Genomic DNA, 22535 nt, shown 5'->3' on the forward strand with positions numbered 1-22535 from the left:
TGCATGTGATTGCCCCCTTCTCTCCCCTCCTCCCCATTTTTAACACTACAGAGCATCATTTTGAATTGAAATAGTCCATAATGGTCCTTTTTTTCACTTTTCTTTAACAACATGAACACTAAATTATAGCTGTGCAATTATGTAAACAATGGAAATGCTTCCAGAATGAATACTTCCTTTTAAATTTTCATTTTGTGTAATTGCTGAAAGGTTTGGAGCCATAATAAACCAAAATTATTTTACACATTTATCGTTCTAAAGGTCAATTATGAAAGAAGTAAAGAAACAACACTGTACAGAATGAGTAAACCAATTTCTATTGCCATCACCATATGTTTTTCTTATTGCTTGTGTTTTTCCAGTTACTGTGTACATAGCATTCAATTAAAGTGATTCATTTACTAGGCTGTAAGCTGCTGAACAGAGTTTACATTTATAGGACAGCGCTTTGAAGGGAAGGAAACGACTTGCCTCTGTTTGAATTACCTGATTTTTGCAATATCGCTGATAGGACATATGTTCTCACTTGGTCGCTTTCTCATAAGCCTGAATCTTCTGATAAGCTCACAATGCTCCTGAATTACTGCGTGAAATCATGCTTTTATTGTTAGCTTGGTTGCGCATGAAAGTGTGCTAATTGGGACATGGGAGAAAAACTGTCAAATTTTACCTGTAAGCGCCTTCCTGGGGTGTGGTTTCTTTCCTGTCCATTCTGTTTGGAGCAAGCTCAAGTAGAACAACAGTATCGTAGTCAGGATATATTCTGCCTCGTATTAATTTAAATGAAGTCACTCAAACTATCACAAATGTGTACTGAAATCCCTGAGATGAAAGATGGCAGTGGAAACCCACGGAAAGCTAGGCTGAACATGTTTTTGTCTGGGCTCTTCCGCACTTGTACATTGATAACTTTTAACAGTTAACGTGTGTGTTGTATCACCGCAGCACACAATCTGTGCTGTGAATTCATCAGTTAGAAGCTACATAACAAAAAGAGAAACTGAGGATTGGTTCATTAGCTTTTCAAAATAAATTCTTCAAAGGTTTCTTACTATGAAAAAGTATTTCTTTTTTTTCGTAGCAGTCCTCATAAACAGCAGGTAGATCCATGCAACCACGTTCTTATAGCTTTTTGGAATGTGTGTGTTGCACAGCGTTTGTTAAAGTTGTATTAGTTATGCTGTGCTGTAAACTCACAGGAATTAATACATTAAAGTAACGGTTTTGCAATTTCTATTTTATCCTCATTTTCTAAGTGTTCTATACGATGACTATAGTTAAGAGTCGATGAAGCTGGATGATTGTTACGGTGGTATTTAACAGATGGGATCGATGGAGCAAGGACAGGAGTTAACGCAGTTGTTTGTAGCAGGTCTTTGTACTTCCTTCGTTCTGTTACCTTTCAGGCCAGGTTAGCACCGGCTCTTTTATTGTGGCATATGTCAACAGAAGTGTACTCCCATCTGCTGCTCTACAGTTTGATGCCCAATTATTCAGAGACCAAACACATCACAGTACCTGGCTCCGTTCATAATTACAGGTGCGTTGTGTTGTGAGGAGCCGGTGCATTAATCAGACCCTTAATTGTAAAAGGGTGGGTCTTTTGTTCTGCTCCAAGTGTGAGTTTACCACCCACTTTATGAGTTGCTGCATCCATCTGCTCTCTCTTTTTGAATGTTTGCATTGACTGATATTGACTTTAAAATGTATCAAAGGAAGTGATTAAACCTAGTTTAAACATTAACTCGAGTGGCATTTTAGCTTATTCAGGAAAGTGAAAGCATTATCTGCTACTATGTTAAAAACTAATATTATTGATTTAAAATATGTAACACAGTTATTTCATAGGAACTTACTGCTGTAAATACTTAGCAGAACACTGAGAGGTTCTGTCCAGGTGTTTAGCGGTCCTTTGAGAAAATACTAGTGTAGTTAAAGCGTATCTTCATATAGAGAAAAATGAGTTTGACTTTTTTCGTTTCTGATGTAGAAATTGAGCATATGGACACGTTCTGGGACTAAATTTAAGTTCAAGCCTTCTTTAACACATCGTAAAGCCAGTAAAGATGGACATTGAAAATGGTTTTCCTTTGCAACTTTTCTTTGAAATCTTATTGAGATGAAAAATAATTTTCTACTCAATATAGAAATAGCTTTATCTAATTCTTCAGCAAATATAATGTTGCAGGTAAGGATTATACAGATTTTGTGCCTAATTTTAAACCTGCTGAAACCATGTAGGAAGGAAATCTTAACCCAAATACAGGAACTTTGCTCTGATTTGGAGAGTGCAGAATTGAACTGTGGAGGGATTGAAGTTGAAATGCTTATCTCAAATGTGTTCTGTGTCACAGGGTAATGATGAGAGCAAAGCTGTGGTTGGTGGTCTGTTCTTACACATATAGTGCTACCTCTTAAAAACAAAAAAAACCTCTGTTCCTGCAAAAGTTCAGCAAAACTTTTCCCTGCCCAGGCTTATCTATATTTGCTATCTTAATTATTTAGAAGAAGAGTGACTTAGAATAATCTAGTTAGCGTAGATTTATCTGTGTTACCGTGCTGTGTATGATCACATCTTGCATTTGACATCGCTATGTTTCTCAACTAGTCCGGAACAGTTAAAAAATCCTGTATGTGCTGGAGCAGCCTAACAGTAGTAAGCCAGCTGCTGTGAGTTACTGCCTTGAGCTCCTTCAGGGCAAAGGCGGCAGTCATTTGTGTCATCTCATGTTTTTATGGCTACAGAACTTTGAGTAATGTGATTTTAGGAAATACCTCATTTGGAAGTGGTGCAATGCTTCATCTTAAATTGATTAAAGGTTTGAATGTTTTGAACTCTTAAGTCTTATTTAACAGGAGAACAGTTCTTTTATGCTTAGACATGAAGAGACATGGGTGTTTGGGTTTTTTTAACAGGAATTTAAGAGTACAAATATTACCAAAGTACAAAATGCACTTTTCCTACTAAATGCATCTGCAGTGGCAAGTAGTGGTTGTTACGTCACGAGCAGTTATACGTAGAGTTGTGTGGCTCTCTGAATTATCACCTTTGATTACTGTGGAACTGGTGAATTGCAAAGTTAAATCTTCTCAAAGTCTCCCTTTTGGTTTTGAGGTTTGTGGGGGTTTTTTTTTGCTTATTTCTTCTCAAACAGGTAACTTCTCTTTCAGGATATCTTAAATACTGTCATAAAGCACTGCCCACCTTGGTTTTTCTTCCTGGGTTTACCTGGCTTTACAATGCTGATAGGAGACTTCATTACTGCAGCGGCCAGGGTTCTGAGCACAGACATGCTGGAGGTGAGTATGGCAATGCCCAGCGCCCCTGTCCCCCGAGAGCGCGCGCTTGCTAACGAGGTTCGGATGTCTCCACTCTAACAGGTGTTGACTCATTAGTGCAATGCGAAACGGGGCTCTTGGGGCAGATACCGTGGCAGCTGATGTGTGAAATTGTGGGATAAGGTGACATGCTAGTATTGCAAAGGTGTTTCATCAAAAGGCCAAAGTGTGAGAAATCATATCCTCACTAATATTGCAGCACGCCTGTGCGCTAAAAGCAGGACTTGGATTTCAGAATCTCATTAGCTTTTTTCAGTGAGCAAATATTGAAAATATGGAACTCTTTTGGTAATACAGAATTTCTTACTAAATATCAACACTAATAGAAATGTGACTGTAAACGATTAATTAGTGAAACGTAAGTAAATTAGCAAATCAATGATGGGATGCCAAAATAAGGGTAAAGGTCTGGCAGTCCTGGGGAAGAACAGGAAAGCTTTGTTGTACATGAAACACCAGTTCAGTGGAGACCTTTCTGTCCGTTTTGGCCAAGTGCTTTTGCCGCTGCTCTTGACATTTGTGTGGCTGAGCGGGTGGCCCTGCACAGGGACATAGCCCTCTCGTATTTCAGCAGGACTGAAATGGTGAGCCTAGCCACGCTTTTTCCATTGTCCCTTGAAGAGTTTACAGCCGTTAATTTTCTGACATTTCTTTAAAAAAACTGATCAGCCTTATAATTGATCCAAAGGTTAAAGTGCTAATAAGAAATGAAAACTCAACTTTGCATGGAAAAAACAAACAAACAGTGCCACCTTCCATTTCTCCTGCAAGCATAAAACTTAGCGTGCATTGTATTTTCAACATATAGCAGTAGTTAATGCATTAATAGCTCATGCCGTGTTGCTTTTGATGGTTTTATTGAAGTAGGAATCTCTCTCTGCATTTTTATCATGGACACAGTCAGTTTGAGTGGATTGTGCTGTCCTTTGTGTCACACGATCAGCTAATAGTAGTGCTGGATTAGTGCTTAAAACTCTCAGCTTTTTCTTTAGGTTGTTCTGTATTTTTTATTGACACCGAATTGCTAGTAGTTGGGTTGTGTAATGACAGAGGAAGTATTAAAAATGTAGAATATGCTTAGGAGCAGGGCCAGGTCCCTGCTGGAAGAGAAGCTTGGCCTCAGAAAAAGAGCAGAGCAACACAGCTGCAAAAAGCATATAAGCATCTGTAAGTCGCTGCTTTAATGCTGCTTTTGCTGTAGTTGGAAAGGAAAAGCTACCGGGACATGTGCCTTGGGACACTTTCAATGTTGCATTGTGAATACAGCACATTTGGTATTTATGGTGACAGACACTAGCCTCATAGCTTATGCCATTTGCATAATCTTATGAAGAAAATGTTTTTGTTGACTTTTCCTTCGCTAGGCTCCCCGTTCAGAAGCTCACACCATCCTTGGTTCTCTTGTTTGCTTTCCAAATATCTACCAAGAAATCCCGCTCTTGCGGCCCATTTCAGAAGCCGGTGATATCATCGCAGGAACAGCAGATGTGAAGGTAAAGTCACATTTCATTAGCAAATCCTTATGTAACCTAACATATTTTTGCTATATAGTCACTTCATTTTTATCATGCACTTTTTGTTTAAAAAATAAACCCCTCCTTCTCCTCGAAACCCCACAACTGCACCCATTATACGTACTTATTTGATAAGCATTGCTTTGCTTAACATGGGCCATAAAATTAACAAAGCTTAGATACTGCAAATTACGTTTTATTTTCAAGGAGAGTGAACTGGCTATGATCAAATGCAATGTTTTCCAGCCAGATGCCTGTCAGGTCAATTCATTAAATGATGTTGGTGGTATTATTTAAAGTGTCCGTTCATTGTATCTGTGTATATTAGGTTGTTCTGTAAGAGATGTGGGGTGTGCATAAGGGGAGGGATTTTTTGCCTTATTGGTATTAAGTAAAATGTTAAGAAAATTCCACTAATAGACAGAACCATCAACTTGCGTGAATGGCTTTTCCCTGAGAATTAACTTCAGTGGGACACCCCGAGACATGAATTGTTTCGCTGGATGGAAAGCTTTGTAATTTAATGACCTTCACAGCAATACTCTTGGTGGGGAAAAAAATCACACGTGCCCTGCCGTAAAGACCCAACAAAGGTGACCTGGAGCATCACTTGCAGGTGAAACCTGTCCAAATGGTTGCCCTCACACAAGCCTCCGTTGCTTTTCGATAAAACTTGAGGCACCACACCGATCCACTGCACAAGTTAGGTAAAGCTGGGGCGGAATCTCCTAATTCCTCATGCGGCCCGTGAAGGTAGAACCGGAGAGAATGCAAAACCCTTAGCACAGTTGGCTCCCTCCTGTTCTTGCTTTCTTCATCAGGCCTCGGAGAGTCATTGGAGGTGTGTTAAAACAGTCTCGATTTTGAAAGTGTCTTTTCTGTACTAAAAAATACATTAAATTTTTCAAAACATGGCTTGCTTAGAACTTCAACCCTATAGTTTGTATTACCAAGTGACCACTACTCATCATTAGTAAATACCCATCAACTCTGAAAATGAATTGATTTCCATCTTGCTGCCTGTACGTGATTTTAAATCGATTAGATTTATCCACAAGGGCCTGTATATTTGAGTTGTGATCAGTAAGTATTTCTCCCTTGACAAAATAAAATTGGCATATAGTAAAAATGCTTTAAGAATAGACTGAGAATTAAAGTTATTTCACTTGTAACTATGTCAAAATTAAACAACTTTATTTAAAGTGAATGTATGAAAAAAGATGCTTATTCTAATTTATTTTATTATTTTAGTGCTACCTCATAAATATTTTATTGAAGAATGCTACAGAGGAGCCAAGTGAAGCTGCAAGGTAAAATACTGAGTAAAAGAAAAAATGGGAAGTCTTTCTCGCTACTGATTTTTTTGGTGCTTGTACAGCTGAGTTGTTACTACTGCCTTGTGGTTTGATCCTATTTGGACGAGTTATTCACTTTAGCCCTATTGAGATGAGGTTCACTCCACGCCATGAAGGTGTTGACCTGTTGCGTGACCTGAGAGAGGGAAAAGAGAGAGATTGTGTCTTTGTGCATTTCTTTCTTTTTCTTTCTTTTTCTTTTTTCTAAATATTCTTCTAAAACTTCTGACAAAAACACTTTTTCTTTTAAAAAAAGATGCATAGCCATTTGTGGCCTTGGAGTTTGGATATGTGAAGAACTAACGCAGTGCACAAACCATCCCCAAGTGAAGGAAGCAATCAATGTCATAGGTGTGACACTGAAGGTATTACTGTGACACTCTGTAATCAATAAATGTTGTGTAAAAAAGATGTTTTCATTTTTTGTTTAAATAGTTTCTGGTTATACAGAGCACAATCTGCTGCTTTGTCTTTTCCTTGCTCAAAGCACTGACAGGATGCTGCTTAACACACAACTGCTCGGGGCTTTTTGCATAGTGTTAGTGATGTGGCATTGGCCATCTTCAAAAAGATGTCTCCTAGTCCTGAACCTTTGCATGTATTTAGTAGCTCATGATGTTCAGTGAGTATGGTTCAGACCCTTATGGCTCCTGTGAAGTTGCCGAGGAGTATATGCACAGTTCTTCAGTGTCGCCAAAGTGGTATCCTATACAAAAGTACAAAATATTTGCAAAAATAGCGTGTGATTAGGTACGTAAAGACCCTTTCCACAACAGACTAAATTAAGATTAGATAGATGATGTCAAGCCTGCTGTTTCCTAATGCTGACAGTGTGATTTTTTTTTTTTTTTTTTAATCATTTGTATAGATGCAAAATAATTTTAAATGTAGAAAAACAGAATGCATTGTATTGTAGCTGGATATTTTATTTGGCTTTTAATCATCATTTCTTTTCTTCCAGTTTTCTAATAAACTGGTAGCTCAAGTAGCCTGTGATGTTCTTCAGCTGCTGGTTTCTTATTGGCAAAAGCTTCAGAAGTACGAATCCTCTCTGTCCAGAAAAATTACTGAAGTACGTCAGTTTCTTTAAAATGTTTGTATGGAACTTGTATGCAAAATTTTCTTAATTCTTTAATTCCTTACTTGAGCTACTGTAACTGTAACTTTATGTTAACTTTTTCTTTCTTCTGCAATTATCGTTAGGAGATGTACTTGCTGTAGTCCTAGGACCAGTGTACTTCTCTAATTGTAGTGGTTTATTTCCAAAATGCTCAGTAGAACTTTTCATTTCACTTGGACATTGATTGACCAGGGCAGTTAGATGCTCCTAAGAGAATTTAACCTTTTCATACCCTGTTCGAATGAAGTTCATGCTCTGTCTTTATAGCGAAAGAAGTTAAATGTTTTTCTGGAATTTTGTTTATTTCAATGTAGATCCTTGTGGCCACTATTGCATTTCTTTTGCCGAGTGCTGAATACTCCTCTGTGGAAGCAGATAAAAAGGTACGTCACTGAAAAGAGCAGTCTCCATTCTTTCTTTGGGCTGTTCGAGGTGGTTATTAAATGAAGTCACTTGGAACCAGAGTTGTATTTTAAACTTTCAAACTCACACCTTTAAGTTTGGGTGAATTTAATAGAATATACCTAAATACTGTGTTACATGTTTCTATTTAGTTTATAGTTTCGCTGCTACTTTGCTTGTTGGATTGGTGTATGGCATTACCCATGAAAATGCTACTGGAGCCGGTGTCTGCTGGTGTTCTTGAAGATCAACATGCATCCAAAGCTCCTTTACTGGACTATATTTACAGAGTGAGTATGGGGAATAAACATGATTTATTGTGTCTAGGTGTTTAAAGATGCCTTTAGGCACAGAATCCTGTTAGGCACAGAAGCATTTTTAGCAAGCTGTAGAAAATCATGAGTTCTTGCAGTGTGGGCAGAAGTCATACAGATGAGAAGTTAAGAATGTAAAGTGTTAAGACGAAAAGATCAGAGATGTAGAATAGACAGAGGATGGTGAAGAAAGGTAAAATGCTTAAAACAACAAGCCAGGGAAAATAATCTTTGCAGAAACATTTGAATTATTTGAAATGGGCTGTTAAAATACAAAGTAAGTCCTGAAGTGAGCTGTTAAAGTACAAAATAAGTGCTGACAAAGAGTGTTGCTTTAAAAATGCTGTATTTAGACATAGATGTGTTTTGTAGCATGTCCTGGCCTTCACAGTGTAAAAATTATGGTGGGTCACTCCTCACTGAATGTGTTTAAGTGGGTACTGTAATGTACACTTTATTACCTCTTCAGGGTCATGCTTGTCTGCTTGCAGGTTCTGCACTGTTGTGTGAACGGCTCCAGCACATATACTCAGCAAAGCCACTACGTGCTGAGTCTGGCGGATCTCTCGTCCAGTGATTATGACCCATTTTTGCCACTGGGGAATGTCAAGAGCTCTGAGCCAGCCCAGTGCCACTCCTCCACAGATTTGGGCAACCTGCTCACTGTTGCCGAGGGTAAGAGAGTTCACAGAGCGTGGTGAGGACCAGCATGTCAATGTTCAGCAGCAAGGACATAAAGCTTTCCAGGTTACATCTCTTCCTTGAAAATGCGCTGCTTCTTACTGTGCGTAGCAACTATTCCTTGAAAACTGGGCAGCACCCTTTTTTTGGTGAATTTCAGTTGCCTCTGTGATAGGATGTTCGAGTTTGTTGCTGGCATTACTCTTTACAAAGATCACAGGAGAAAGAAAATGACACTAAGGTGCTGTATAGCGAGAAATTTGTACGGAGATAGGATAGACCGAGAAGCTGTTTTTGCGTTTGGTACTACTTATAATTTGGTATATAGAATTAAATTCAACAAGTAAGATAAGCCCCAAATCAAACTTCTTTCAGAAGCATGCAGCTGCCCTTGAATTTTTCAGTAGAAATGACTCTATTGTCATAGATAGTTGGCTTGTTCTGCGTGATTTGAGAAGAACATGTATGGTTTGGACCAAATTCTGCAGCTACATAAATATGCCGTTCCTGCTGATTCACAATCTACCTGTGTCTAAAGTGCAAAGAGATTATTTGGATCTAGGTACACTATGTTACTAACTTCTTAAAGTCAAGTCAAAAGTATGCATCCAAACATAGGAAATAATTTATCTCTAAGTGATTTATCATAGAGATCATCTTTATTTCAAACGCTTGTTAAAAAGAACCTTTAAAGCAATGGCTGTTCAACTATGAATTAAGTCCATTTTAAGTAATTTAATAGATTAACATGCATTAATGGATTTCTGCAGAAGAATCGAAAGTACAGATGCAATATGAAGTTGTGCGAGATAATGTTGGATTGGCGGTGATGCTTTAAAATAGTATTTTCAGGTTTTGATACTGTACTATTTTTCAATCCTACAGCTTATTTTCTTTGGTTTTGTGTATGTACTTTTAGTTTTAACAAAAAGGTTAAAAACATTAAAACGCATTCTACACAGATTTCTTGCTGAGTAGGACGTGTTGTGAATAGCAGAAAGATAAAGTTACATGTCAGGTACATTCATCGTTTTAGGTAGAATGAGATGTTTCTCATCTTGGATATGTTAGTGCCCTACAAGTTCTTTGGTTTGCTTGTTTTTGAAAAAGATTAATTCAGAGATTTACTACTGGAGGATTCAGGAAAAGAATAAAAAGCCTTTTTTATGAGAGGAGGCTGAAGAATTTTGGCTTTTTGGGGCTAGCAAAAGGTTGAAAAGGGATATACCTGTTGTTTAAAAGTGCGTTAGAAGGTATAAATACCAAGGAAAGAGGAAAACACTATAAACTGAAGAAAAATTGTTTTAAACTGAATACAAACAAAACCTGGAAATTAGAAGATTTCTAGCTATAAAAGGGGTAATATTCTGGAATAACATTCCAGTAGGAGAAGTGGAGGCACAACGTAACTCAGAGCACGATCGATTTATGAAATAACTGATGTATTTGTCTGCACTGAGGGGAACATCTTGGGATCCAGAAAGTCTCTTCCTGCCTCACGCAACAAACTTTACCACCATGCTGCTAAAGATTGAGAAGCATTGGTTTTTAGTTGCCTCTCTGGTTTACCTTTGCTTCTTGTGCCCTGTCCCTCTCTTGCTACGATTGCTGTGGGGATGACTGTGGGAATACAGGCGGTGAGGAGAAACACCTTAACATGCCAGATGAAACTGCAGTGATGGCAGGCGTTGTGGGATCGGTGTGCAGGACTTTTTGCACGTTGTATGGAGTCCTGGATGTGACTGTAGGCTAAATGTCAAAGGGCATGTGGTAAAATAAAATAAAAATGTGGGGCAGGTAGAATTCCTGGGAAAGTGATTGTAAATAGCTTCTTGAACAGGAAGGATTAGAAGGACAACTAAGGCAAGCTTCTGAAATATGACAAATTTGCAGATGCTCTTTTTCGTTACCTCTTGCTGCCCTTATTGATCTATTATCTTTTTCATTGATCGTTTCAGAAAAAAGGAGGAGGAACTTAGAATTGATACCTTTAACAGCGCGGATGGTTATGACTCACCTGGTGAATCACCTGAGCCACTACCCGCTCAGCGGAGGCCCTGCCATTCTCCACAGTCTCCTTAGCGAGAACCACGACAACTCCTACGTGGAGTCCTCCGAGCTGTCCTCAGAAGTCTTCCGGAGTCCCAACCTGCAGCTCTTTGTGTTTAATGATAGTACTCTCATATCTTACCTCCAAATCCCTGCAGAGAAGAAGACAGACGCTGAACCAGCAGCAGCCCCCTCGGACGTAAGGGTAATTGTCAGGGATATCTCAGGGAAGTACTCTTGGGATGGCAGAATATTGTATGGACCTTTGGAGGGCTGCCTTCCACGGCAGAGCGCAACGAACGCATTTGTGATCTCAGGCAACCCTGAGCACCACTTCATTTCCCAGAAGGACATTTCTCAGGTGGAAGAAGGAGAAGACGCTCTCGACCAATTGCTGGAAAAGATTGGTAACACCAGTCCTGAATGCCTTTTACATCCCCAGCGAAAGCTGAATGAGCCATCACCACCACCCTTTGGTGTGAGCTACGACCAAGAGAATGCGATCACTGAAGCCCTGATGAGGCAGAGCGCCCAGGAAAAAGAGTATATATTTAAATGTAGCTCAGACTTCAGTATGAAGGTGGCCCGTCAAGAAGAACCACGTCCTGCTGAACCTCAAGCATCCTTTTATTTCTGTCGGCTGTTGCTAAATGACTTGGGAATGAACTCCTGGGATAGAAGGTAGGAAGAGAGGATTCAGAACATGTTTACGGTACTCTTACTCTTCCCATTTCTACCCCCAAATGCATACGCACTTAAGAAAGCAAGAATTATATAGCTGGGTGGTAGTCGGGGCATACTTTTGAACTTTTACATATACCTGCTTCAGTGATTATTTTAAATAGACATCTGCAGATTGTTTGTAATAATAATAAAAAGAAATCATTTGAATCATGCTAATTTGATTCCCTTCTCTAAGGTATTTGAATGAGAAAATACTGTGTCTGTACTGTGTTGCATTTTCCTTCAAGTCTTCTTTTATGTTTATAGAAAAAGCTTTCATCTTCTCAAGAAAAATTCAAAATTACTGCGAGAACTGAAAAATCTGGATTCTCGCCAATGGTAGGTGATGTTTACTAAACACGCTATTGATAAGGTTAGCGTTTCCAAAGAAAGAATAAGTATGTCACCAAAATGAAAAACTCATTAAAATTGCATGTGCTAGCAATACAAGTATTTGTATGAGAAATGGATTGTTTTTTTCTATAGAGTTCTGTAGCCTGAATGGACAAGCTATTTTCACTGGTACTACATACATAGAATTCAAAATCAGTAGCAAATAATAAGACACAGCAACCTATTTCCTGTTTTCTTTAGCTGGGAGGGGAGGGAAGAAGTTCCAAAATTTTTTGTGACCTTGGCTCAACTCACACAAAGGACTGTTTTCTGCAGGATGATCCCTGTGTCAAGAGCAGTATTTTAAGGGGTAATCTCCATACAAGTACTCTACAGCCAGGTAGTGGCAGAATAGAGTTCTGACTATTCTGTTTTATTTTTCATTACTTGACATATAGCTATTTGAAAAATGTCTGCAGCGTTACAGAGTTCTGATTTTCTTGTATCCCAACAATTTTCATACCAGATCCACTCAGCTTGTTTTCAAAGAAGCCAAGTGTCACTGTCAACCTTGTAAAACTCAACCCAGGATCTGAAAGTCAGTAATGTTTTTTCTTTCTCATATATCATCACCCTATAATTAAAATTCTGCAGGTCAAATGATGCTCCCATTAACACCTGTGCAATCTTCCTGTCTTTGGCAAGGCTGCACAGATGTAAGTGATTAACCCTGTAATCAGAACTTATTCATCAGCTCTTTTGCTGATGCACGGAAGGAATGGACTCGGCTCCGCTCTCTGAACTGCGGTGTCTCTGCAGTATGGTCATGGGGAAAAAATTGGTGAAAATATATTTCTGCAACTGAAATTGAGTGATGTATTTGTGTGCATTAAAGAAACAGACATGTAGAGTTAAACGTGGTCACCTGTTCATAGCCTTTGAGTGCAGGTCATCTAAAAATAATGTTGAGCTAAAACTTCTTTGACTTTTGTTTCTTTTTATATCTAATTACAGCCGTGAAACTCACAAGATTGCAGTGTTTTACATTGCAGAAGGACAGGAGGACAAATGTTCAATACTGTCCAATGCAAGGGGAAGCCAGGCATATGAAGATTTTGTTGCTGGACTGGGCTGGGAGGTAATAGTCATAAATTTAGGCAAGCTAACGTACTTGATCTGAAGACCTACGAAAATCCATGTAAGCCAGTTAAAATAGGTAAATGGAAAACAAACGGCTCATATTGCTGAGTATTTTTTAATTCTCAAAAAAAGATAAATTTTAATAGACACTAATATTTAGCAGTACTTAAAAGATTGCCTTTTTAGCAGAATTCTGTAAATCCACATGCTACTTTGGATGAATGCATCCTTCCTGTTTCTGATGGACAGGTGGTGCTGCAGTGGGCATTGCTGCTTTCTGCATCATTAAGAGCTATAGCATAATTTTACCTTAATTTTAGCTCCTTCTAGCTCTTCACGTGGTCAGACCACTTACCCAACCACAGGGCTGCTTTACGAAGGACAAAAACGTTTGGTTTTAGTTTGCATTGTTGAAATGGTGTGTCGGTAACCTAAATGACATGAACGTTTATGGTTTTTTGGAAATATATAGTAGCTGCTTTTCATGTTTAAGGATTTAAGTGACATAAGGTCTACAGGGAGAGGTAGCATCCTCAGACTGATGCAGTTAGGAAAACAAACAAGCTTTTGGACACAGGCTTTTCTTCAGAGAGGCATTTCTTCTGAATAATCTTCTAGAATAATTTCTTCTAAGGTTTTTCTTTTTGTACAAATCTTCACTTTCTTTTGCAGTTTTTCTGATTGTTTATATTTTTCTCTGCGCTTAATTATTTCTCGCTGAGCGGGCTCGCTAAGCCATGCATAGCCCTTAGAGCAGCTGCGCATGACAATGCTTTTGCTTCCTTGCTGTTGTTTGCTGGAAGGAAGGTAAAATAGCCATATAGATAATGACTCAGTACCTAGTTAAGAGATGTTTACTTTTAGTAAATGTCAAATACAGGAATGGGAAACGGACAGATCTAATGCAAAGATCACAAACCCATAGGGGAAGACTTCTCTTTCTCTGGGATGGCTACAGAATGCTAGAGTGGTAAATTCACCAAGTCTTGATATGTAAATAAATACTGATTATTCATCAGTCTTTTCAAATTTCTTCTAATTATGACTTTCAATCAATCAGGTTGATCTTTCAACACACGGTGGGTTTATGGGCGGCCTGCAGCGCAATGGCAGCACAGGACAAACGGCACCCTATTATGCTACCTCTACCGTGGAAATAATTTTTCATGTGTCTACAAGAATGCCATCAGACTCAGACGATTCACTGACCAAAAAGGTAAATAATTTGCTGTGTATTTCAAGAAGTTGTCTGTAGTCTTCAAGTGCTTAAATTAAAGTTTAAACTGAAAACAGATTGTACTAACTGGTCCTAGCAGGCCATCTTTGCTGTGCCACATGGTGCTCTGCAGCTAGATTATCTGAATTAAATGGCTTCTAAATTCTGGATTCTGAAACACAATTAACATTTCCATGGTAGCCTCAAATACCACCATTAGTAATAATATTAGCAATAATTTCATTTGTATGTTGTCTGCCTGCCAAAACTGTTGTAGTTTGGTAGAACAAAACAACCAAATGCAGCACAATAAAACCTTACAGATGAATCGTCCAGCGTGTAACAGAAAAAAAAAAAGTGAAAGAGAAGTGACAAGCATAGTAGCAAAAGCAGCCAGCTGATATTTAAAGCCATTATCCAGTTATTCACAATTCTGCCAAGCAGACTCTGCTTCAGAGATGGCCAGAACCCACCCCAAAATTTTGTTGGTATCAGTACTTAATCATTTGTCTTTCCTAACAAGGAGTGATTTGAGATTGTGGTGCTTGCCAACTGCTGCTTAGAGTCAAAGAAGATTTTTAGGTGCATACCAAATCTTTGCCTTTTTAATTAGGATTGGCAACTTGTCCTACATAGGTTGTTAATGTGCATTAATAATGCTACTACAGCCATCCAGTCTACCATGTGATACTATTGTGCTCTGAAAATTATCTAAAAATATGTCACTGGGTGATTGTATTTGTTGTCCAGTTAGTTTCAAAATAACATGTGTTTCTCCTCGAAACAAAAAGGTGGAATTTCTGATTACCAGTCCCAAAAACTTTCCCAGCATTTAATAGTAAAGCTAGATCCTTTCTTTTTTATTGTGATATCTGTCATTAAAAAAAAAAGTCAACAAAATTACACATTACTCTTTATGTATGCAACTCATTTTCTTCGTATTAGTGGATTTACATGGCTGTGGAAAAAAATGTAATCTAAGTACTTTAGGATAGAGAAGTAGGGCTGTGGTACATACTAAGAGGCTGTATAGTCTCTATCACTTTACTGAGGTAGGACTATTTGTATTTTTATTGTTCCTGGCCAGTATTTATCTAGCTGCTACTTAAAAACTCCAGTGATGAATGCTTTACAGTTTCCCTAGGCAACGTATTCCTATGCTCCACTTTTTGTACCATGAGAAAATTTCTTGTAGCATCTACTTTGCTTCAATTTAAGCCCATTTATTCTTATCCTATTCCACATGGATATGGAGAACAGATCATTTTGCAGCAGACTTATTCATGTTTGAGAACTGCTACCGTGTCTTTCCCAGTCTTATTTTTCCTACACAAATTGTGGTCGTTTAGTCTAATCTTCCCATGTAAGTCAAGCTCCTGGATCTTATGGAAGCACAGCAAAGGCAGTGAAATATCGTCTAGCTGTTGAGCAATACATCACCTGGGAGAGGAGAGAGCACAGTCTGACAGAGCTACCACAAGAGGAAAAATGTGTTTTAATTGCAAACAGTCTATTTTACTAATTCTCCTAATTCCCACCCACGTTAGGGATTAACACAGACATTGAGAGAGTCTGGTTATTCTATTTAATTGTCTTCCCTATGTTTGCTTTAAGAGAATTTCTTCTTTGTGAGAAGGAAAAAGCAAAAGCGTTTAGTAGTTGCCAGCCTCCCAGTGTTGAAGTGCTAGGAAACAAGGCCAGCTCCAGTACATATTATCCACAGAAAATACCACAAAGTAATTGCTTTAAGACTTTAAAAAAACCCCTTAAATCCGCTATAGGAATGGAACCCTGCAGGGATCAAACTGTGTATTCCTGTAAAGAAGGACAAAGCTCTGAGCAACCTAATGGACCTCGGGAGCTGGCCCCACTGTAAGCAGTGGGTTGGACCAGATGACTTCCAGAGGTCTTTTTTTAATGTATAATCTTCCATGGTTCTGTGCTTCGGCACACAACAGTTTCGTTTAATTTGTCACAGCTCTTTGGTAAGCAAGCATGTATTTCAGTGCAAATTAGCACAGACTTCTTGACAAATTTGACAAAACTGCAGCTAAGAGCGGAGGCAAGATGCACTTCAGAAGCACTGTAAAATTTCCGGAAGATTGATAGTTCTCTAATGCTTTGAAAATGCTGATGGATGAACTAGCCTGCATTTGAAACCAGTGTTTTGTGCATGAGTGTATATCCGAACCATTTCTAAAGACAATATTAAACATCCTGCAAGAACTCTTATAACCCTAAAAGTGTCCATTTCTCGAAATTTCACTTGTGAACCTTAGCTGCGGAGGCCGTATACTGAAATGCATAAAGGCAAGTACACTGATGCTTTAGCAATGAAATTCCCCAGTCCGCAGAAGTCCCATGTTGATTTTGGCAGCCGTTACATGTTCAGACCACAACTGGCATGTGTGCTTGAAAAGAAACATGTGCCTGCCTGCAACATACTCTTAAACAAGAGGAAAATGTATTTATTTCCCCCATCTGTCAATACTGCGCTTGTGAGTTCTGCAATACTTGGTTAACAGTCATGATCAAATGCAACGTTGCCTCCAAGATCGTGATAACTCTCAAGATCATCACAAGTATTTTAATACTTCCACTTGCTCACTGAACAGTTAGTGCATGCTGGGCTTAAGTCCTCACCTCAGATTATTGGGGCGGTATGTCCAGGTTAAAAAGATTATTTTATATTTATTACTTCTTTCCGTTAATGCTTCCTTTTCATAGCAGTGTGTGAGAGGAAGGCAGATGACGATGTTGTCATTCAGTACCTGCTCCATTTTAATGTTTGCTGCGATAGAACTGTATATGGTGTTAGGGGACAATATTACCGGGAAGAGAAAATTTTATCATGTTGCCAATCAGGATGCAATGGGGGCCACAACTTTTTTTTTCTTGCCTTCTCCCTGCGTCCTTCAGATCAGGTTGCATGGATACTGTCTGGGATCTAAGGTCCTCCTTATCTCTGAAATCTTTGTCATTTCTGTGGTTTCTTCTCTGCTTATTTTGCCTACAGACAGGCAAAAAGAATTCAGTACCAATCAGAGTGCTTGGCTCACAAGCTCCAGAGCTGAACAGAAGGTCTTACCACCTGCTGGCCAAGGAAGTAGTACAGCAGGCCATAAATTCTGTGGGCTGGGGAATTAAGCAGATGCAGTAATTTTACTTAAATATGTTATTATGGTTCTTTATTTTTACTGAACACAAGAGGATAAATTCGTTTCTGGTATAAATTCACAAGAATAAGTGCACTTCCACTAAGGATGAACTTGGCCCTTTATTTTTGTGCAGTACAGTTGTAATTTGCAGTTTGTATTCCTTTATTTGACATATGCTGACATTATATTGCTCATTCAGGGGAAAAAAAAAAGAAGGAAAAAAAACCCTCTCAAAATGAGTCTTAGCTGTGAAAGAAATCTTTCCTGGTGGAATAATCAAAATTCAGCTGATATCTTTTGCTGCTGTAGGGTTCAGCATCATTGGTTCTAAACTTTTTTTTATCTGACTGTCTTGCGGCAAGAATGAAAATCAATCATAGTAACAGCATCCTACCTTCCCCTGTCTTGTTCTACATAAATTGTACCTAACAGTTTAAAAATGAGCTGCAAGATTTCTAAGTGATTTATTCCATCTTCTCCATTGTCATAGCAGAACTTTTTCAATTCAGAAATCTGGTTGCAACCCCATACTGAACTCTTGCTCCTTCGCTGCAGAAATTTGTTAGCTAGAGCTAGATTAGATTTTTAGCAGCTAATCTAACTGCTGTAGGGGTTTGCAAAGTGGGGACAGAGCTGTGCTATTGGATTTGTCCAATTCATTTGACTCCAGGACTATAATTGCACTTATGTCTTACAAGGCTTTTATAGCCTAGGGCTGGCGAGCAGCAGAAAAACAAATTGGCACTGATACAGTAAGAGTGAAAGGGAATGAAAGGCACACATTATCAGTCTCCAGGCAGCACTGTTCTGGCAGGAAGTTTCTTGGTTAATTTACAAATAAAACTTAGATTTTAGGATGGGTACACTGTCAGCCAGACAATGGGGATGTCAGGCCCGACTGTTACTTAGCAAAAGTAGCAGCCATGCCTCCCCAAAAGCAGAAATTCTTCAGTCAAGCAGACGACTCCTCTCTGGAGCCAGCTGGCTGTGTAATGCAATTAGCAGGGAAAGGAGGTCAGGCCATTAGGTGTGTACCGTGACCAGTGTCAGCGGCGGCGTGTTGCCTGGCAGGCAGCGTGCAGCCCAGCCGAAGCGGGGAGCCTTGAAAACTATTTGCACAAGCGCAGGGGAGCAGCGGCACTGGGCGAGACTCCCAGCACGGAGGCTGGCTGCGCGGCTTCTGGAGCTGCCGGCTGCGCACCGGCGCCCAGATTAGGGCTGAAGAAACACAGGCCAGATATGATTAACGGCGGCGTGACGCATGTCAGAAGCTGTACATTGACCCAGCTCCCAGGCGCTGAATGCTCGGCGTAGCTGAGACATCAAGCCGTGGCCGTGTCTGAGCGTGTGCAGCTGAGAATGTATATGTTTTGTTCATGTTAGCAAAACTGCTTTAATGTGCAGGCTAAAAATTCATGCACTGTCAGCTCGCTCGGGGAGGAGAAGCAATTGCAATTTCAAGAGCTGCCTTCCCTGAGCATTTGTAGAGAGATCGTTTGGGTCAGCAATAAACTTAAAAAATCTGACTACTTGTGCTTGAGCTGGTCTGTTGTTTGGTTTTGCTTTTTAATATACATCTTATTTCCTAGCTGCTTTGGGATTTTTTTAAAATGTAGTTTTTTCTATTTTTTCCCCACCCCTGAACTGCATGGAGAGCCTGGCATGGGACTGTGGCTCCAAATGCGTCGTCTGTGTTGCTCTGGACCTTTGAGCAAAACTTGCCTGTGTCCTTCAGGGTACTGAGGCTACCCCACAGCTTATATTTTGAATGAGCGATACAGGAAAAGAGCAGCTGGTTTGTTGTCACTGATAAGATTATTATAATGTTTTTATCAATGAAATTATCTTTCAAGAACAAATATTTTTGATTAATACCAATTTTATATTTGTAACATTATACCTTATAGACACGATGATTAAGGATGTATGACTTCAAAACAATGACAGGTAGTAACTGAAGCTTTACAATGAGTTACTAGCATGCGATGAGGATTGTAGCAAAGGTAGTAATTGATTATCACACGATGTTTGCAAGATTTTGAGCTCAGAGCCATCACTTACTGTCTCAAACAAGCACAGCAAGCCTCGGTTGATCTAACTTCTCCCTGTTTACCAAATGTCGTTCTCTTGGGTGTGATATAAGTACACAGTGTTTTGGGATTCTTCAGTATGAAAAGTATTTGATGATTATCAGAATAGTCCCTTGTGATTCAAAAAGGGTCTCTTAAGCAGTATTTGGATGTATTTTGATTACGGTTTTTAGAGCGGTATGTGCTATTTATCACTCCAAAAGCAATAGGAGGCAAGGCAGTACAGAGCCTTTTCTTCACGGTTTGTTTTTGTAGAAAGAGGAGCTGTATTCAGTTTGTGAATTGCCCTGTGCAACTGGACAATTGCATCACCTTACAGAATTCTGCTTCCATATTTATTTCTTGGGCTTTTTAGAGCAGAGGTTGCTAAATACCGCTGCTGTGGGCTTGCTCTGTGTTGTGAAGCTAGTACCAGAACTCACTCTAGTATCAGGATGCGCTGGGTTCAGCCTGATAATAAATTGTGAGCACTGCTTACAAATACATCGCCGTTGGGCTGCTCTGAATACAGCTGGTGCGAGCTGGGTCCTTCCTTCACTCAGCTTTCATAGAAAATTACAGCTCAGCTTCGGCTGCGTGCGGAATAGCCTTGCCAAACGCTTAGATCCTCAGTACGTATAACCTGTTGTGCCCAAAGTCTTGTAGCCAGACAGATTTTTTTGTTTTTTTTAAGACTAAACTTTACATCTTACTTTTAATCACTTTTAAGGTGACCTAGCTGCATCTGTTCACAGAAAGTGAAAGCAGGATTTTGTTGTACATGTAAATTACTGCTTAGTTTTGTATGTATCAGTCTGCACTGTGATATTATCAACATAAGTATTTTCTTGGATGTTGCTTTATTTTTACTGAGCAATTAAGAAAATCTAAGAGAATGCACAGAAATCAGGATGACCACAAGAACAGTAATTTGTACTGATTTTTGTACATGTCAGAAGCTCCAGCAATAGTATTGTTAATGTTTCCATGTTTTTATAAGACACAAATGGTTTGTATTTTCTTCAAACAGAACTAAAAATGTCTTTTATTCGTAGATGTAAATAAAATACAACTCTTTATCTTCTGTTTTATTTAAAATAAACTGGGAATTTAAGTCACTCTGTGAACTTAGCTGTATTTTACTCTGCTAGAGTATAAACTGTAAGCAAAGTTCATAGTTTTAACTCTTTGATTCTCATAATGTATTGTGGTTTTGCCATGTTTCTCTTACAACTAGGGTACAGTTTGCCACCCAATACGTAGGAGTGAAAGTCTTTACTTTTAAAGGAGCTACCTGGTTCTGAAGAGGGAAAATTCAGTGGTATAATATAGGCTGATACAAGGCGTGTTGAGATTACTGAGTTGTTATTTAGCAATGAAAATCACTACTTTTTTTTCTTTTTTCCCCCCACACAGAGACAGTGAAGAAGGCAGAGCTACGTTTTGGCGTCTTTGTTCGGTCTATTGTGCACATTGTTCCAGGGGCTAGCACCAAATTGGGGGGGGTGGGGGGTGTGTCTTTTAAGCTTTAAGTGAGACTTAAATTCTCTTTATGCTTTGGGCTGGCATTCTGCATGTGGATTAAATTTTAACTTTAAAGCTTACAGTTGAAACTATTGTGCGTAGCTTGTCCGTGATTGCCAAATACTTTTTGCCATCTGTTAGATCACCTCCAGTTCCTCCAATAACAAAGCAAACAGACAGGCTTTCAGATGCATTTTGTATATGTCACATTTAAATTTTATCCATATTTTATGCAACTCGGCTCCAAATAAAAAGGTAACTCCCACAGTAGTTCCCATTCTTCTCGAATTCACGTTGCCCAGATATTTTGCTTACATTTTCAAATAAAAGTCCTCTCCAGACAGAGTCAGCAAGGAGATATTTGTAATATAATAAATTCAGTAATAGCGGTTCATGATGGAAAGTTTCTTGACATCCTGAGTCAAGGCATTTCATATTTCTGTGGCAGCTACCTTATTTTAGCTGGAATATGATGTTCTGTTGGTTAACGTTTTATTCTAGTAATTCAGATTTCCATCTTAAATTATTGTAGGTAATGTACATTTACATATCGTGCTAATGGCTAGTTTGATAATTACTTAATTAAGCCATCAGACAACAATGCGTTCTGAATGAAGCAAATTATTTAGCTGATCTGTTCATGAGCAACTGGAGAAAAACAATATTTTAACTTTTTCTGTAATGAAATATTTCTACTATTGAGCATTGTAATTCAATTTGTAAGCCATGACCCCTCATAAACTGTTGTTATCACTCTGATTAATAAAGAGCCAATTTGCTGTTGCAGCTTCGTCACTTGGGAAATGATGAGGTTCACATCGTCTGGTCTGAACACACCAGGAACTACCGCAGAGGCATTATACCAACAGATTTTGGAGATGTTTTAATTGTTATTTATCCAATGAAGAATCACATGTTTTTCATAGAGATAATGAAGAAACCGGAGGTATGTTTTGACTGCTTTATTGGATCTATCATATGTGTTATGCAAGTGACCAACAGTTTTGTTGCTTAAATAAAGCTCAGTGGTTTAGAGTTTGGGGTTTTTTTCCAGCAAATACGAAATATAGTCTGTCCGTCTCAGTTTAAAAGTATGCTGAGCAATGAGCTTTTATTTTAAAACTAGAATTATTAATAGCGATTGAAATGGCTACTAATTCATTTTATATTCATGCTTAGTGCTTAAAGAAATACTTCATAATTCTCAGCCCATAGGAGTTGTTGTACAAAGAACAGTGTTTAAAATCATTGTGATTTTCCAATGTGAGGCAAGAAAAGCAAAATAATAAAGATTTAAGTTCCTCATTTGTTGTTAATTCACCCCATACGGCTTGGTTACTGTTGTACATACGGTACTGTGCCTAACCTCACATGTTTTTGAGACTGTCATCGTAACCTGACTCAATGGCATGATGTAGGCATTGGATATCTTTACATCAAAGTATTTGAGGTTTAGTATTCTCTGTTTAAATCATTGTTATACAACCACATTTTAGACATTTTTTGGAAAGAATGGATTTTTTTCTCTGCAAAATGTCAGGGGTGTGTGTATGTACATCTGTGCACGTGTATAAAAAAAGCTACTTGAAGAAATGCTT

At 38.8% G+C, this 22535-nt stretch overlaps 1 protein-coding gene across 3 annotated transcripts in view; it reads left to right on the forward strand.

Annotated features, from left to right (window-relative positions):
- RALGAPA2 (Ral GTPase activating protein catalytic subunit alpha 2) overlaps nt 1–22535 on the forward strand; it is a 134841-nt gene that overhangs the window by 58722 nt on the left and 53584 nt on the right. For all 3 annotated transcript variants that reach the window (XM_075497111.1, XM_075497112.1, XM_075497113.1), the window contains 13 exons: nt 3172–3300; nt 4704–4832; nt 6105–6163; nt 6465–6573; nt 7170–7280; nt 7643–7711; nt 7883–8020; nt 8536–8719; nt 10684–11455; nt 11765–11836; nt 12845–12968; nt 14031–14186; nt 21725–21883. In XM_075497111.1, coding sequence (XP_075353226.1) covers nt 3172–3300; nt 4704–4832; nt 6105–6163; nt 6465–6573; nt 7170–7280; nt 7643–7711; nt 7883–8020; nt 8536–8719; nt 10684–11455; nt 11765–11836; nt 12845–12968; nt 14031–14186; nt 21725–21883 — 2211 coding nt within the window. The remainder of the gene's footprint in view (nt 1–3171; nt 3301–4703; nt 4833–6104; nt 6164–6464; nt 6574–7169; nt 7281–7642; nt 7712–7882; nt 8021–8535; nt 8720–10683; nt 11456–11764; nt 11837–12844; nt 12969–14030; nt 14187–21724; nt 21884–22535) is intronic.

The sequence above is a fragment of the Mycteria americana genome, chromosome 3 (assembly GCF_035582795.1).
Source record: "Mycteria americana isolate JAX WOST 10 ecotype Jacksonville Zoo and Gardens chromosome 3, USCA_MyAme_1.0, whole genome shotgun sequence".
NCBI lineage: Eukaryota > Metazoa > Chordata > Aves > Ciconiiformes > Ciconiidae > Mycteria > Mycteria americana.